At 36.0% G+C, this 18,952-nt stretch overlaps 1 protein-coding gene across 2 annotated transcripts in view; it reads left to right on the top strand.

The window, feature by feature from the left end:
* Positions 1-5,913: 5,913 nt before the first annotated feature.
* Positions 5,914-18,952, top strand: part of LOC142618455 (histone-lysine N-methyltransferase ASHH2) — a 29,843-nt gene continuing 16,804 nt past the window's right edge. For both annotated transcript variants that reach the window (XM_075791394.1, XM_075791393.1), the window contains exons 1-8: positions 5,914-6,157; positions 6,302-9,573; positions 10,038-10,245; positions 12,792-12,958; positions 13,114-13,193; positions 15,364-15,495; positions 15,598-15,714; positions 16,413-16,505. In XM_075791394.1, coding sequence (XP_075647509.1) covers positions 6,546-9,573; positions 10,038-10,245; positions 12,792-12,958; positions 13,114-13,193; positions 15,364-15,495; positions 15,598-15,714; positions 16,413-16,505 — 3,825 coding nt within the window. In that variant the 5' untranslated portion in view covers positions 5,914-6,157; positions 6,302-6,545. The remainder of the gene's footprint in view (positions 6,158-6,301; positions 9,574-10,037; positions 10,246-12,791; positions 12,959-13,113; positions 13,194-15,363; positions 15,496-15,597; positions 15,715-16,412; positions 16,506-18,952) is intronic.

Here is an 18,952-nt window from a genome sequence, read left to right as displayed (position 1 = left end):
CCCCTCGAGTCTTTCCACGTTCCTTCCTTCGGGGCTAGCGCCCTCTTGATCTTCCGTGGTGCACTTTGATTTGCGGATTTGCCGCAAGTGTTCTTCCAAATCATGATTTTGCTTAGTGAGGCGCTCAGCCGCCGCCGCAAGCGTTTGGACCTCGCCTTTCCAAAGCGGTGGCACGTGGTTCGTCGCCTTGATTGTTGTTCGTCGCCATCGATCGGGTGAGTGCCATGCAACTCTTTGTCTCGGGGATGAGCGAGGCTAAAAATAATCGAGAAGATTTTCTTCCTCTTTCCCACGAGACGGCGCCAGCGATGATGCCGAAAATATCACCAGTGAGTTCTAAGCACTCCTCAAACGAAAGCAACACTCAAAAGTAAAACGAAGAACCTAGAAGAGAGCACCGGTGTGGTGTCGGCCGAATACCCTCCGAAGGTCAAGTTAGAATCTTGTTCCTTTAACCTCTTGACAGAGTGCTAGAGTTAAGAATATTATGCCGTACCTTCATACCTAGGGTTTTACGGGGTATTTATATTGAGTAGAATTACGCTTTCTTTAAGGATACAACTTCGCTTCTCAAGTTCCTTTCCATATAGGAGTCTTCCCGAAGACGTGCGTCGCGAAGTCCAAATATACACGTTTGCGTGGGGATAAAAACGAAGGGCTTATCCGAAATGTATCAAACGACATGCCACGTGGCAGCCATAATTAATTTATACAGGACGGATATTCAGCAACACCCAACCGTCATAGCTGGGTCACTCATGGTGTCGACCCGTCATCTCTGTCCATCCATTTACTATTTTTATCCCCTTCAGGAACAAAATAGAATTATAATCAACAAATTAAATAAACAGCATAAGTAAAGGTTGGCCTTGCTTTAAAAAAAAAAAAACTAAAAACTAAAAACGAAAGGTTGACCTTATAAATTATAATATCAAGTATCAAAAGCACGAGAGAATGCATTGCTCACAGAAGCTTTTAGAGGGAAAGAGAAAGAGAGGTGTCAACATTTTTTTATATGAAAATATCATGTCATATTTCGTTAAAGTATTGTGTATTATATTGTTAGGAATGAAAGAAGAAACGTTGTGTGGTTTATGCACACCAATAGAAATTTCGATACCATAAACATGGATTGAGTCCTAGAAATTTGATTTTGTAAATGCAGCATGATACCATAACAGCCACATGTGAAAGTGAGGCTTGAATTGAAAGCTAGATATTACAATAAAGACAAAATATACAAATTACACACTTCAAATTTGTTCAATTGTTATCTTAGTCTTTAAGTTTTATTTTATATTCGAAGTTTATATTTGCTGTCATCATTAATCCTTCCGTACATAACTCCCATTAACTATTAAAAAGTATTCAAATATTAAAAATTACTAAATTTTCTTTTAGATAATAAAAAATAGTTATTAATCCCCCTCAAAAAAAAATTAGTTATTAAAAAAAAGGTTTAATTATCCTTTTGACTCCTAATGTTTGTCCTATATGTCAACATGATCTCTAACGTTTCAAAATGTGTCAATTTAGTCTCTAACATGTCATTGTCACATCAAAATAGTCCTGACAGTTAAGTGATATGAGAAAATCTAATATGGCTAATGGTGACACTAAAATTATATATATATATATACATATATATATATATATTTTAATTTAAAAATTAAAACAAAAAACTTAACTAAACTAGAATCACAAACCTAAGGAAATGTTTGAAGAATCACTTATTCCTTGCATAATTGCATTTTTTCAAGTCGGTTTTCCAAGATATCATGGTTGAGATGAAACACACATATCCAAATGGCTATACAGCTTCTACCTCTTCCTAATCTCAATCGGGTCTTTCTAGGGATTTTAATCCCAAATGGGCTGGGTTTGTGATTTTAGTTTAGTTTTTCATTTTTAAATTAAAAATTAAAAACACATGGCGACCGAGTTGCAAAAAATATTATTTTGGCCATGTTAATTTTCCATTATCAATGATTTTTTTTTTCATAAAAAAATGATTATTTTGACACAATACTAAAATCTTAGTGGCTAAACCGATACATTTAAAATGTTAAGGATCAAAATGATATTAAAACCTTAAAAAAGCCATATTTGAAAATTCAGGCAACTCAAAAATTTACACATGCAAAGATTTTCCTAGATTTTCACACATGGAATGATGGGAAAAAAAAATACCCAAACAAATTATTCAAACTATAAATTCAAATCAAACTAAAAAAAAAAAATCAAACCAAGGAACTCCAAAAAAATCAAACACACTAACCAAAATCCAGTACCACAAATAGACCATTATAAGTCCAACCCAACAGCACCAATCATCACCGAGTTCAAACCCATTAAAGAATTCATACACAAAAACCCAAGCAACCACCAAACCTCCACAACAAAACCATTAATGTCACCAACCCAAGATCCTCACTTCACTACCACTAATAGAACACCACATCCAGAAAAGTCCTAACAAAACCCAGACCCATGACTCAGCCTATACCACATCAGCATTTGACTAGTCAAGTACCAATGCAACCACACTCCTAGTTGTAAACCTGTCACCAACAATTCAAACTAAGTCAGTTTCTATGTGTGTCAAGGTTATTATTGCTAATAATAAGACAGATTCAATAAAATTGAGATGCTTCCCTGCAAAATTATAAAAATTTGTTATGGAGAAGAATGCCTTAAATCATGACCAAGTCTTGTTTTGATTCTTGAAACATAGCTATATTTTAATTCAATTTCTTTTTGGTTTTATTATCAACCACAAATTAAAAATAAAAACATAAAAAGAACACTTTACTAACTTGGGAAAAACCTTAAGGGGTTGGCTAAGTGGTTCCTAAGGATTTATAATATCCATGAGATTCTGGGTTCGAAACCTCTTATCAGCATCTTGAGACCACCCTCATGGGATTCCTCCCTATAATAACCTAGTGCATGTATACATAGTAATTTCCATAATATCTTTAAAAATGAGAAAATGTGAGAATGGTATGGAGATAGTGTATGTCACAAAAGTTAAATGTAGTACTTAGCCATAAATGAGAGCTCATCCAACTCTAGTATTCTTTAATGAAATGAAGAGTAACATCAAGAAAATGGTTAATGTGCCCCTAAAGAATTAACAAAAAACTCATGTGGATGATTAAGGTTTTGTTTGGTTGGGGGATAGAAAATAGGGAATGAGAGAAAATTGGAGGCATAGGAGAGATTTTAATTTTTCCCTTACATTGTTTGGTTTAGGGGAGGAAAAGTGGAGAAATAGAAAACTATTTTGTTTGGTTGGGAAGAAAAATGAAAGGATACAAAAGTAGTTCGTATAAATTTACAATCATGTCCCTATTAAAAAAAAAACACGTTATATTTGTATTAAAAAAATAAATAAAAATAGTACAAGAAATTCAAAGAACCCCGAATTGTTTTCTAAAAAATAAAGAAGCCAAAACTAATGAAAAAAAAAAAAAAAAACTAAAACATCATAAAATAGATGCAAAAAAAATTATAAACATTCTAAAAGGCGAACATTGGCTCGTGGGTGTTTTGGTTCAAACTAGTGAGAGCTTTTGCTCCACATTTCCACTCATATTTTCTCTCCATTTTGGGGAGATTGAGTTTTAGTGGGCCCGAGGAGAAAATAACACTGCTCTACCATTTTATCTATACTTTTTTATTCTTCATTTTCTATCCTCCTTATTTTCACTCCAACCAATTAGGGCCTAAGATAATCTTTAGGAGAGAAGTGTCATAAGTCCTTTCAACCTTCTATAATAAGGAACTTTGAAGCATAGATAATCAAATATGGGTGGGAAAAATAGATGAAAAATATTGACTAATTGAGTTACTGCTTGGAGTGTTCTTCGAAATCTTTCTCTTCCTTCTTTGAGGGTGCTTATGTTTTGTTGAGAGTTATGGTATTTTGGAGGCTTTTATGGTAATGCTTGCTTACAGGAGGAGGAAAGAAATCTTTTATTGGGATTGATCTTTTTGTTGCTGAGCTACCCCCTTTGGACGCTTGGCTTTGCATTGAAGTGATTAAACTTAATAAAAGGTAACATAATAGAGTGGGGTTGGACGGTTGGTTTAGTTATGAGCCAAAAGAGGACACTTAAGGTCTACAATTGACAATAAGGGCACAAGTTGACACGTAATGTGCGATGCACAACAAAGTGATGGACTGACAACAAAGTAGATGACCCTTGACTACTGTACCTATCATTACACGTGGCTAACCAGTTAAATCAATGTCCCAAACAGTGACATCATCAATGTTCATTAGTTAGTTAAACGGGCCGTTAAAATGTATCTGAACATTCCAAACCACTAATTCTAAAAATTCCTCCACCCATCATGAGCTTAATCCACGTGGTACAAAAAGGAAAAAAAGAAAAGGAAAAAGAAAAAGCAAAATGTAAATCCCAGAAGGAAAGCAATTCACATGAAATAAATTATAGAAAAACGATATAATATAGGCGTTTTATTATTATTTTTCACTTTTTTTTTATAATATTTTTATCTTTACTTTTTTCTCCTTTTTTTTCACTCCTCCTTTTTTTTCACTCCAACCAATTAGGGCCTAAGATAATATTTAGGAGAGAAGTGTCATAAGTCCTTTCAACCTTCTATAATAAGGAACTTTGAAGCATAGATAATCAAATATGGGTGGGAAAAATAGATGAAAAATATTGACTAATTGAGTTACTGCTTGAAGTGTTCTCGAAATCTTTCTCTTCCTTCTTTGAGGGTGCTTATGTTTTGTTGAGAGTTATGGTATTTTGGAGGCTTTTATGGTAATGCTTGCTTACAGGAGGAGGAAAGAAATCTTTTATTGGGATTGATCTTTTTGTTGCTGAGCTACCCCCTTTGGACGCTTGGCTTTGCATTGGAGTGATTAAACTCTATAAAAGGTAACATAATAGAGTGGGGTTGGATGGTTGGTTTATTTTATGAGCCAAAAGAGGACATTTAAGGTCTGCAGTTGACAATAAGGGCACAAGTTGACACGTAGTGTGCGATGCGCAGCAGAGTGATGAACTAACAACAGAGTAGACGATACTTGACTACTGTACCTATCATCATACGTGGCTAACCAGTTAAATCAATGTCCCAAACATTGACATCAGCAGTATTCATTAGTTAGTTAAATAAGCCGTTAAAACGTATCTAAACATTCAAAACCACTGCTTCTAAAAATTCTTCAACCCATAATGAGTTTGATCCACGTGGTACAAAAAGAAAAAAGAAAAAAGAAAAAAGAAAAAGCAAAATGTAAACCCTAGAAGGAAAGAAATTCACATGAAATAAATTTAAGAAAAAAGGATAAAATATAGGAATTTTATTAGTATTATTTTTGACTTTTTTTTTTGTTGAGAATATTTTTATTTTTGACTAGTTCCGTTTCTACAAACTCGAATCACAATAGAGATTGCGTGCGCCGGCTATTTGACTTGTCGAGGTTGCCTATATATGTAATTTCACAAGTCAACAATTCTAGCATATATATAACACCTCTATTTAGTCCATGTTTATACAGACATACACAAAATTTTTTTCAACCTTTTTGTACAAATATACCGTATAATCCTCAAATTAACGTTAGCATACTACCACATATGTTCATGTCTTTTTCCCAAACCCATCAACCAATTTTGACCCTCAACAACCCCCCCACCCAGTAAAAAAAAAAGTGAAAAAAAAGTGCATTAAAAAAAAGCCCCAAAACAATGATAAGATAGTTCATAATCATCTCTTCATATTTAAGTGACGAGGATGCCCTTGTTAGGACACGTGTCCTACGTAGATTGCAAAAGTGGTACAAGGCTAAAACGGTCCTCTTTAAAAATCGGCAACAGAAAACTTTGATAGTTTGGTATATACGTACATATATAAAATCTAACACGCTCCGTGCTTTAGCCTCCTCTTCTCTTTGTTTCTCTCTCACAAACAACCGTTTTGTATGGTTGACGACACCACTCACTCTCTCTCTCTCTCTCTCTCACACACACCAATTTTTCGTTTCTCTCTCTAAAAAAAATAAAATAATAAAACACAAAAAAAAAACGAGTATAGCAAAAGCAAATTGTTACAATTATTAACCACAAGAATTTTCACATTTTTTTTTTGGTTTTTCAATCTCTTCCACCCACAGGTATGTTTTTGCTTTTTTTTTTTTTTTCTCTGATTCTGTAATTGTTTTTGTTTTTTATGTTTATCTTTGTGTGTGTTTTTGTGTTTATCTGCATTATGGTGAATTTTCTAATGTTAGGGTTTGTTTGGTTTTTGTGGTTTCTAGGGTTTTTTTCTGTGCGGCTAGAAATTCTAACGGCTCAAGGTACTGGTGTTCGTGGTTGAGTTTGAATTTGGAGAGGGTTTGTGGGTGATAACGAGGTTAGGGTTTTGATTCGGGGCTTGCATTGTGTTGGGTCTCAGTTATAATTTAGTTTTAGTGAGATACTAATATTTGATTGAATTTTTTAGTGGCGTAATGAGTTTGCGTTAGGTTTTTTTTTTTTGGATAGATTTGGTTGAATTTTGAGATGGGTTCGTATGAAGATGTGAACTTGGATGTAATTGAGGAACCTTTATCAGTTATTGAGCAGAATTTGAGCTTCGAAGTTTCGGTGCAATCGGGTTTTGAGGAGCAGGCGTGTTTGGAGGCAACTTGCAGAGTGTTTGAGTCTAATGTGGAGCTCGCAAATGCTCCGGATGGGTTTCTGGGTTCGTCTGAGGTTGATGATACTTTTCGTGTGAGCTCTGTTGAGGTTACAGAGGAGGGTATGAAGGTGTTGTGTGTTAATAAAGATGATTTAGTGGGTGAGGGAGAGAATGTGGGTGATTTGATGCTGGAGAAAGTGCCGGGAAATGAATGTGGGATCAGTGGGGACTGTTTGGATGAGATTCTGTGTCTGGGTGATGTTTGTAGTTTGGAAAATGGCGGATTGTGCTTGGAGAAGGAAGGGTCTCAAGGTGAGGGTGATTATGAAAAGCCATTGGAATCTTCACCTCTGACTGATTTACAGAGGAACTGTGTTCAAATGGATGAGATGGATGATAAGTGTGTCAGCAGTTCATCTGCAGAAAGGGTCACTGGGGTTAAAACTGATCAGAGTGGTGTTTTAGATGGGGCGGAGACTGATATTCATAGCCTAATATCTTCTTCACTGGGTTGTGAAATGCCTTCGGATTTAATACTGAAGACTGGTTTGCCTAATAATCATACTCAGCAGAACGAGCAGGAGGACACTAAGAGTGTAGGTGGTCTTTCTTTGGAGGTTATGTATGGGAAAAGAGCTTCTTCAGCAGAGACAGAAACTATTTTTTGCAACCCAATTTTACCATCAGGTGACTTGGTGAGTAACGGTGATTGGCACAGTGATCAGAAGGATGAAAAGAATGTCAGTGATCTCTCTGCAGAAACGGTTACAGAGATTCCTGAAACAAATAACGATGTTGATACGTGCACCCAAGCATCAACTTCATGGGGTTGCCAAAGTGACTTGGAGAATTTGCATAAGGCTGAATCACCGAGTATCTGTGCAAAACAGAATGAGCAGAGTGGTGTTTTAGATGGGGTGGAGACTGAAATTCATAACCTAATATCTTCTTCACAGGGTTGTGAGATGCCTTCAGATTTAGTACTGAAGACTGGTTTGCCTGATAATCATACCCAGCAAAACGAGCAGGAGGACACTAAGAGCGTTGGTGGTCTTTCTTTGGAGGTTATGGATGGGAAAAGAGATTCTTCAGCAGAGACAGAAACTGCCTTTTGCAAACCCCTTTTTCCTTCAGGTGACTTGGTGAGTAATGGTGACTGGCACAGTGATCAGAAGGTTGAAAAGACTGTCAGTGATCTCTCTGAAGAAACATTTACAGAGATTCTTGAAACAAAAAACGATATTGATACGTGCACCCAGGCATTAACTTCATGGGGTTGCCAAAGTGACTCAGAGAATTTGCACAAGGCTGAATCTCTGAGTATCTGTGCAAAACAGAATGAGCAGAAGGATGGTGAGGGTGTTGTTGGTCTATGTGTAGAAAGGGTTTCAAATGTTGTGCAAGATAAAGGTGATATTATTACTGTTGTAAGTGTTGAATTTGACACCCATATATTACCTTTAGAAGAAAATTCATGCAAGTCTGAGGAAGGTGATACCAAAATACTTCATAACTGTAATTTTGAGAAATCGGTTTCTCCTCAATCGGGTCAACCCTTTGGTATTGTCAATCATAGTACTTCTAAGGATACCCCAGATCAGGATGCTATTGGTTCTATTAATTCTAGTAGTGTGGTGGAAAGTTCTGGACATACAGATAATGAAGGAAAAGATAATGTCAGAGTTGGTTGTGTTTCTGAAACAAAATGTCCTGAAATTGCGTCCTCTTCTTCTCGAAGGAATAGCCAGAGAAATAAATCAAGACAGAAAACTCATAGAAAAAGGGCTGCGAAGAAATGCAAGAATGCAGCCAATGTACCACACCCACATGAAAGTATTGGAATTGTTTTGAAGGTTGGAAGAAGGAAAAGAAGCTGTCTGTCAAAACCAGCTCGTTCTTCTATGTGGGGATTGTTGGGGCATATTACGCAATTTCTTGAACAGGGCAACATGCTTGATGGGGTCAATCAATTTCATAATCAAGGATTGGGAAAAGCAAGGCGTGGCCAAGGAAGCGGAAAGCAGAAAAAGATTCGGGGAAGTGGAAACTCAGGAGGGTCAAGGGGAAATCGTTGTGCTTCAACCGGTCTTATTCGTTTGAAAGTTAAAGTGGGGAAAGTAGCTGGTGAAAGTTGTCTGAGCAATATGGTTCCAGAGGTTGTTAATACGTTAGCATCTGCCGATGCTACTAACAGTGATGATCAGACTGAGATGCATTCTGGAACTGGTTTAGAACTATCAAAGTTAGCTAATGGTGTAGAACCTAAATCGAGGGAAGATGAGACAGGATTGCACCTCCAGTGTTTCAGCAAGCTCCCAGAGAAGGAAAAAACATTGCCAGATGGTTTTATTATGGATGGACAACTTGCAACTTCGGGCTCTGAGAATACCAACATATTAGATAAGACAGCTGGAGATGCAGACAATTATCCTGAGGTTCCCTCACATGTAGTGGTTGGAGCATTGGGAGGGGAAATTGATAGTAAGTGTACAGATCCTGGAACTTCACCTGATTCGGAAGTGATCAATTTAATTCCAGATGTCCAAGTTGACGCAAGACATCAAGCAGATTTGCATGATGCCGTTTTGACTACCTCCAAAGATGTTGCTGCTAGAAGACGTCGTACCAGCAGTAAGAGGGGAAAGAAGGATAGGCTTCCTCGTTCACGTAATTCTGTTCTGGAAGATGGATCCCAGGGTCCAGTTAGTATGAATGAAACTAAACCATCAAAGAAAAATGGGTGCAGACAAGATATAAGTAATGGGTCCAAAGCCTCTAAATCAGCAAGCAAAAGAGGGAATGTACAAAGACAGAGGGAGAAGCAACGGAAGTCTGTTAATAATTGCAAAGTCAAGGATAAGGATGCTTGTAATCAGATTGCGTGCAAAGTGGAAACTCAGCCAGAAAGTGGTAATAGTTTGCCTAAGGCGCATGCACACACAACACACACACACACACACACACACACACACACACACACACACACACACACACACACACACACACACGTATATTGTGTGGGGTAACTTTCATACATAATTATTGCTGTATCTCTTGTATACTTCTCTTCATACACACACACACACACACACGAGATCTAGCTCAAATGGCACTTTCTCCTTCCATAATAATGGGATGGAGAGTGAGTTTGTGGGTTCAAGACCCATTATGTGCTTTATAACTTAACAATAAAAAATATATACTCTCTCTCGATCTATCTATATTTTTCATATCTATTTCTGTAATTCTCTTGTCGCTATGTATGTGTCTGTGTTCTCGGTTAGAGACTTCTTTAACTTTTCCCTTCTGGCTACTTGTTTTTAGCTAAGGGAATTCATAGTCTGCTTCTAATTTAACATGACTTGATGCTGTAGGAAGTCAGAAAGTTGATGGCATTGGAAAAGCCAACACTGGTGATGATACTGCAGTCACTAACAAATCTGACATGGAAATGGTGCGAGATGGTCTAGAGGAGCAGCTTTTGCCCCCAAGAAAGGCCTGGGTGCTGTGTGATGATTGTCATAAATGGCGGCGTATACCAGCTGTGCTTGCAGATTTTATTGAAAAAACAAATTGCACATGGTACTTCATCTTTTATATCTCAATATATCAATTTTAAGGTTATAGTACTATAGAAACCTTAAGATACTCAGTATTTATGTTTTTGGCTTTAAATTAAGGCCAAAATGCAATAAGACACCTTGATGTTTAGGTTAGTTGCAAACACTCATCAATTTTGTTTTTAGACCCCCGAGGTTTAATGTTGACCAAATTGATCCTCTGTCCCATTTCTGTCAATTTTAACTGACAGAAGACCACTTTTTAAGAAAAAAAGTCATTTTTTAATAAAATTTAATAAAAGCTTCACATGAATTGTCATTAAGATGATAAGCACACGAAAATTGGTGGCATTGTTTGGATGGACAAGGTGAAATATTGACAATTTGCAATCTTAGGAGAAGGGGAATAATTGTTTTGAATCGATATTGCATGTGTATGATTTTTGGTGAATCGGTAGATCATTTTCTTCTACATTGTGAACTGGCTACTGATTTGTGGCCCTTAGGGTTAAATTAGGGGTTAAGCCAACATTTTAAATTCTATTAGCTGTAAATTCTGAGTGTCGTGTAATGGAAGACAATCCTTGAAACTTCTAGCTGGAATTTGTACAAATTCCACCTCAATAGGCATCTTTTCCAATTTCCAAGAAATATGTCCATTATGTTTGATGTGGATCATATGGAGGGAATGAAATAGACATACGTTTGAGGGTATGGAGAGTGTGGGGGAGCAGCTTATGATCGCCTTTTTATGCATCTTGTTTGATTGGTCTTGTGCTTGGGGTTTCATGACTAGATTCTATTCCATTGTTCTTAGTCTTTGTCCTTTGTATTCTTTGGCTACTTCCTGCTACTTCCTGCCCTCTCTGCATGAAGTAGTCTTCTTTTAATAAAATTATTCTTTTTTTCTTTTCAAAAAAGGCTCCACACTTTCTACAAGAAAATTGCATCCTCAAGGTGTAAGAAGCCTCTGCTCATTAATAACATGGCTGCAAGATTGGTGTGTCCTCCTCCTCAACTACTCCTTCAATCTCCACTGGCTCCATGGCTGTATTCATAATATAATCTTTGTTGTTTTGGTCATTGACTCTGGCCTTTATGCCACTAGTCTCTGTTCCCAAAACAATGCAATATGGAATGTCACTTTGTTCTTTCCCTTCATATAGTCCACAATAGACGTAAAGGAACAAGATTCCAGACACTTGAAGAAGTAGACTCTCCATTTCGCCACCCATATGATAAATTAATTTATAAATTATAATTTTTTATACTCCTTGGCAAGAAGGAGCAAGAGGATTCCCAGTGTAGTCAAAGGTAAGCCAAGCGCTTGCCTAGGTGCCTGGGTGAGGCGCCTTTAGAGCCTAGGCGAGCAAGGCGATCGCCTTAAGCCATGAAAAAGGTGCTAAGGCAAGAACCTCAAGTTATATTATTTATTTTTTTAAATAATTTTTTTTAATAGAAGTTTGTTGTGAAACCTACATTAGATTATTAATTTCATATGGCATGTTATAAAACCTATTGTTAGTTAAATTAATTTACAAATTTTTTTTGTAAAACTTATTGTTATATAGAAGCTTGTATTAAAACGAATTGTTAGAATTAACTAATAGAGCCTAAACCATGATAATCCTATTTTGAAATAATTTTATAGACCTAATTTCTTCATGCTTCACATTGGAAAACACTTCATTATAATATTATAATACACCAGCTACATATGATTTAAGTTCTATATGCATAATATATTTATTAAGAATTTGGCACCACGCTTTACTCGGGCTAGCGCCTTTTTGTTGCCTCACGCCTTGGGCGATACAAGGCCTCGGCGCCTTTGACTACCTTGAGGATTCCTAAATATTTATGTGAGTGTTTGAGAATATAATTACTGGGTGCTAGAATTCACAGTTCTTAATCAGGATTACTAGAAATTGTGTCAAGGTCAGAAGAATGAAGAACCAACGAGAAACTGTGACTGACTTGGTTTTCACTTTCCATGCAATTAAAAGAATACCATAAAAGAATAATAGAAGAACAATTTTTTTCAACCTGAGAATACCATACTTAAAAAAAAAATTAAAGAACATAAAGGAAAAAAAAAGAAAAAATTAACAATACCTAGAATTTAATATTTTCTATGTACTTTACATCCAAACAATGAAATTTGTGAATGATTGGAATATGAATCCCATAATTTGTAAATTTATTTGTAATTAACAATTTTTTCACCCAAACATATGTAGAGAGTTTCCCTCTTTGCCGTGTTGGAGTTCACCCTTTTGCAGAAGTTCCATATCTCATTGCTGTTTTGGTACTTTTGATTCTGTTGTGAAGATATTGTCATTCACTGTAGTTTGGTACATGGAACCGTATGTGGTTTCAATACATTGTGTGTTTTTAATTTCTATTTTTGGTACTTGGTATAATATATAGTCCATTATTTCAACTTGTTTTAAACTTTCTATTATGAAGGTATACATAGCTAATATGTATGCTGTCATATTTTTTTTTACCCGAAACTTTCATTTAATGTCTTGCATTTGATTTTGCTTGTGTTTTTCATTTTCAAAGGACCTGTAAGGACAACTTGGATAAAGCCTTTGCTGCTTGCTCAATACCCCAAGAGAAGTCAAATGCAGAGATTAATGTGGAGTTGGATATATCTGATGCCTCTGGTGAAGAAGATGCTTGTGGTGCCCGTTTAAATTTTAAGGGATTGGATTGTAGGCGTTCAACAGGTATGTGATCTTTGCTACAGATAGCAGACCTGTAAGGTCGTTTGCAAGCTTGAAGCCAGCCTGAGCTTGGGGCCTTAAGTCATCCTTTTCTTGTAAGGTCATTTGAATTCTGACACTTTTTGTTTGTTTGTTTGTTTGTTTTGAATGCGCTGCAGGTTACCAAGATTCAACTTTTAAATGCATTTCTACTAATGAGTTTCTGCATCGTAAGCGTAGAAGTCAGACTATCGATGAGGTATGTAATTGACAGATAATTTCAAATATTGTGCTATTCTTTATTTGGCTACCTTGCGTATTCTTTTCACTAGGCTTTGAAGCTTTTTTAACTTGTCTTTTCTGTGCCTCTACATAGCCTGTGTATTGGGATTGCACCCATTTTATTAATGAATTTATTTACTTATCATTTAAAAAAAAAATTATCTGCTCTTGTACTAATAATGAAAAGGATTTGTGCTGCATGTTGAGTAACATAATCTATACTATCAACAAAGCAATCCCTCTACTATTTTTCAATCTGGTTTTGCACTGAAGACTCCCATGTTGCACCCATTTTAACTAGAGAAATGAAAAACACATTAAAAAAAATCATATTTGTAATTTATCTATTGGATAAATTAGAATGAAATTAGCGTAACTTCTTTTTTTAATTGATTCTACCCAATTTGCTTTTCCTCCTCATTCTCTCTCGAAATTTCCCCCCTTCACTTTGTTTAACACACTTTGAAACCATATGTTCTCTCTGTTCTCTCTTATGGCGCCTTTGATACATGCATGGAGGGGCACATGCATGGAAAGGCGCTGTGTATTATGTTGAGAAGCAAAAATACACTTGAAGGTGACTGGTGGCCATGTTGGATCTGTATCTGATAGGTCCTGGATTGGGCCTGAACATTTTATACTCTGCTTGGCAATGTTTAAAGTTCAAATTATAAAGAAGCATCATAGTTTTTGTATACATGCTAGTGAGAGTTGTAGCTCATTTACATGTGTACAATAACTATGATGCTGACTAGCATGCCAAAGCAAATTTTGCTTGTTTTTAATGTAGAATAGCCAACAAGCTCTTGGGTGACTCTCTCTTTTTTCAATAAATTTCTTTATTACTTATCAAAAAAAAAAAGAATAGCCAACAAGCTCTAGTTCAACTGGCAACTCTTCCACTTACAAGTGTTAGATGGAGGGTGAGGTTGTGGGATCAAGACCCAATGGGCGTGTGTATATAACTTACCAATAATAAATAAAAAAAGAAAGAGGAGGGTGCATAGGAATTGCATGGACTAATTTTAAACCCATTCAGTGGAAGTGGTACTATACAGATCTTGAATTTTTTTTTTTTTTGGGTAAGTGACACATCTAGAGTGGGTTTTGAACCCATAACCTCACCCTTGGCACAATATTGTAGTAGGAGGAAATCCCATTTGAGCCATAGCTCAGTGGCAGACAGATCTTAATTACTGTACTGTACTGTACTTTACAATTGCTATTTTCACATGATCAATTAAATTTGTATGCAATATGAATGATGTATCTTTTTTTCAGGTAACACATATTGTATCCAATGTGATTATTATCAATGTCTCTCTCTCTCTCTCTCTCTTGCTCTGTGAAATAATTAATTTCCAATATTGGTTGGGTTTCATCTTCAATTACTGATGTGGCATTCAGTATCTGTTTTTTCTTCTTTTGTGTTGAATATTAGATTCCAGTTTCTCCTTTTCATATATATATATATATATATATATATATACACACACGTGTGTGTTTGTGTATGTGTGAAGATTCCTTACTTTCATGATTTTTGCCTCTCATTGATGTTGATATTTAGCTTATTTTATGTTTCTTGAACATTGATGGGGTACTCTATCTTCCAGCAGTCAAGCACTTCTGCTTCTGGCTGTAGTGGTGTCTTACCCCATGTTTTCTTGAGTACCATGGTATCTCATCCATTTTCCAGTTTTGGTGCATTCTTTTGTTTCCGGTATCTACTATTGATGTTTCAATGTGTCATTTGTGTAAAATAAATGACATTACTAGTTCTAATATTGGAGGTCCAGTCTTCCAGTCTCTAACTTTGACAGTACTGTAGTTATTCTCGAATGAAGGATTGGTAATTACAGTGTGTGATTCCATAGGTGAGTATTATTTTCAGTGTTTATTAGTTGAGTTTTTGGCTGTCCTGACTACATCATTAACCTTTTTTTCCTGTTTCTTTTCACTTTTTTCTCTTTTTGTTTAGCACTTGGATGTTTGCTCTTGATATGATTAATAAACTAGCATTCGATTTTCCATAAGTTTTTGCTTTTTTATCAATTGTATTTGCTATGTGCAAAAGGCTGTTGCAAGCTGAGGCTTTGTAGATCAGTTCATCCTTTCTAACATTGTGTATTTTACAAATTTCTCATCAGATAATGGTTTGCAATTGCAAGCCACCTTCAAAAGGCCAGTTGGGTTGTGGAGAAGGATGCCTGAACCGGATGCTTAGTATTGAATGTGTCCAAGGCGCCTGCCCATGTGGGGACTTTTGTTCTAATCAACAGGTATTTCAGCTTTTCATTGCTGCTATGTGTTTACCTGTTTCTTTTAGTGAATTTAATTATTTGTTTTAAGGGCATTGTTTTAGTCCAAATCTTCGCTTTCAGTTTCAGAAACAGAAGTATGCCAACCTGGAGTGGTTTCGATGTGGGAAGAAAGGTTACGGGCTAAAGTTGCTTGAGGATATATCCGAAGGGAAGTTTCTTATTGAATATGTTGGAGAGGTAACATAAGAACTCCTCTCTTTCTCTTTCTTCTTTTTCTTCTTCTTGTCTTTTATTGTTATGATGAGTCCATAGGTTTCTCTGCCTAGTGGAAAGTTCGGATGCTGTTGGTTGAATTAGGAAATACAATGCCTTGTTTCTTTCTGCTAATTTTTAAATTTAAAATCATGGTTGTGCTATATTTCTTCCAAAATTAACAAAAACCATTTCATATGTTGGCAGTGCAGCAAGGTTAGATTGCTTTCCATGTGAATTCCCTCTCTCTCTCTCACTCTGTCACACACACACACACACACACACCCACCCGCGACACACACTCGCACACACAAAGGAGACCAAGGATTTCATGGCAAGCCTCTTTACTTTTAACTGCATGGTTTCCCTGCACATACCAAACTGATAACTGACTTGCAAAGAAGAATTCATGTAATCAAGCCTGATTTAATTGGACAAGCTTAGCTGAATTGGCTGGCAACATAAGTTTCATTATCTTTTCCATCAATGAAGGGTGACAAATAGCTGAACTTTCTTATTTCGCTAATTTAGTAAATCTCTCAGTGGTATATAAGAATAAACTCTTAACAGGAACATTCCCTTGACCCAGTTATATCTACTTAAGTGCTTTGATGTGTGTGGAGGTGTAGTGTATCTGTAACGTGACTTTCTCTGACAATAATTTTAATATATGGATCCTCAAGGTGCTTAACATGCAAGCTTATGAGGCAAGACAAAAAGAGTACGCTTTGAAGGGCCATAGACATTTCTATTTCATGACATTGAATGGCAGTGAGGTAAGGTTTGGATATTCCTTTTAATTCGCTTTTCCCCCAAACTTCAGTGACTTCTTATTTAATAAAAAATTTATAGTAGCATCTTGTGGTTTTAAATGCTTTATCGTTTGGAAAAGCTTCTCTGGTTTTAGTTCTCAATGAGGGTAGTTTCATGACCTTAAGTTCTATAGACTTATATATTTTGGAAACTTCTGGATTTATGTGTATCTGTTGTTCTATGTGATGTCCAAGTGTTTTTCTGCTCCCCATTCCTGCCCCCCAAAATTAGACATTCAATTTCTCAGGGTAGCAATCTTGTTTGTCTTTTTCCAGTTTACTTTTCATCAACGAAAAGTTAGACTTACAAAAACAAGAGATTATTTATAGGCATTTAACGTTAGCAAGTATTGAGAAATGCATTCTGTGTTATGATTTTTAGGCCATTGATTGTTGGACAATAGTTTCGGATTTCTCAGCTTGATCTTATAAGTTGTCTTGTTATTTTCTTCTTAGGATCTCAGGTTGTTACAATGTTTAATACGGGGTTGTTCATGTGGGAAACTGATGCATGACCGTTAAGAAATTCAGCACTATACTAGGTTTCTTGACGAATTCTTGAATAAGGATTGATGTTTAAGAGTTTAGGTTAGAAACAAATGAATGTTGACGGCTGTTAGGGGCTGAAACAGGGGATAAACAGGAAATAAAAATAAAAAGCTAGGCAATCACACCTAGGTCTTCCTAAGCATCACACCTAGGGTTCTTTGGCATCACATCTCGGAGAAGTTTGCATCACACAAACAAAGCTTAAATAAGTTGCTGAATTTTATTAATCAATCACAATATTCTACCATAACATGACCACAAAAGAGTCTTTTATATAGAGGCTATAGTTATTCTTTTCCTAGTAGGATTTGGACTCTAAATATTCTTAGAATGAATAAGAATACTAATAATAATTAAATAAAAGACTTAATAATACATAAACATAAAAAAAGACTCATGGGCCTTTGGTACCGCCAAAGACAGCCCATTCCAGATTCCTTGAAATTACCAAATTGCCCTTATTCTAATAGAACTTAAATAAAACTGATTCAGCAGCTTCTCAACCTAAAAGACTTAATACTATTAACTAAAATGACCAATCAAAGGTGCTAAGAAGGTCTGACATAAGAACTAGACCACAATTGTTGAATCTTTGTATATTTATCCTTCTTTTTCCTTGAGCTCTTCCTTATCTTCATCAGAAACTCTGTTGGTGTCTAAGATGGTAGATGATGGTGGTTGTTAATTGGATTTGTTAGATGCTTCTTGGCCATTTTTTATGAGTGGCAGGTTGGGTGTTGGGATTGATGAGGTCAGTTGGAATAGGGATGTTCAGTGGTCTGTGCTGTTGGTTTTTGTGGAGGTTTTCTTTCAGCACTAACCTGATGTCCATTTGGTACAACTTATTTTTTAGCTTTTTGAAAAGGAAATAGTTTACATCCAATCTGGTTTGGGGAAAAATTCCTCTAACCCACTATCTGGCGATTGATAAAATCATCTATGTATACTTTTGGTCACATGACTTATTTAATAAGTCATGTGATTTGTTTAAATAATATACGTCGATGATTTTATGAGTTGCCACATAATGCGTTAGAGGAGATTCCTCCAAACCAATTTGGATGAAAATTTCGTCCGTTTGAAAAAGCACTTTGAAATAAGTGAAGTTTAAAAAAATTGTAATTTGTGAAGTGCGGTTTTTCACTGAATTACCAAATTGGTAAGTCTCTGTAACTTCTACCCACCTAGTCAGTTTCCCAACATTGGGAACTGATCTGCTGCCCCAATGGAGGGGGGAGGGGTGCCAAGTTGCACCGAGCTTGGTTTTTCAGATTGGTGTGGTTGGCTTTGTCGGTGTGCGAGGGGGAGATAAAATCAACCGCATGGAGGTGTCAATAAGAAAAAACATGTCATAATCGAAAAATAACCACTGCAAAGTGCTCTCTGCCTAATCACAGCAGATTGACCGAAGAAAGACCAAAAAAGGAGGTTCAAGGAGGGTGGACTGGAATGCAATTTCATTTAACACTTTGTTTGTTTTGGCGATAATGTTTTTTAGAAAATGAGTCATCTTTCAAAAAGAATTTTCTATAAAATTATCTCATTTTCCTATGTTTGGTAGCAACCTTAAATGAGTTGAAAAACAATCTCCTAACTTCCCTTATTTAGTTTGTTGTGAGATAGAGTTATTTTTCAAAAACTTTTAATGGAAAGCAATCTCTAAAATTAAAGCCATACTTTTTTTGTTTACCAAATATAGTTTTCTTTTAACTCATTTTTTCTGATGCTACCAAACATTGTAAAACACAGAAAACTATCTTTACTTATGCTGTGTTTGGTTGAATGTAAAACGTTTTCCAAGTGCAAAATATTTTCAGGTGAATATTTTTCGGAAAAGAAAATATTTTTAGGTGTTTGGTGGT

The sequence above is a fragment of the Castanea sativa genome, chromosome 12 (genome assembly GCF_040712315.1).
Source record: "Castanea sativa cultivar Marrone di Chiusa Pesio chromosome 12, ASM4071231v1".
Taxonomy (NCBI): Eukaryota; Viridiplantae; Streptophyta; class Magnoliopsida; order Fagales; family Fagaceae; genus Castanea; species Castanea sativa.
This window is presented reverse-complemented; position numbering and strand designations above follow the sequence as displayed.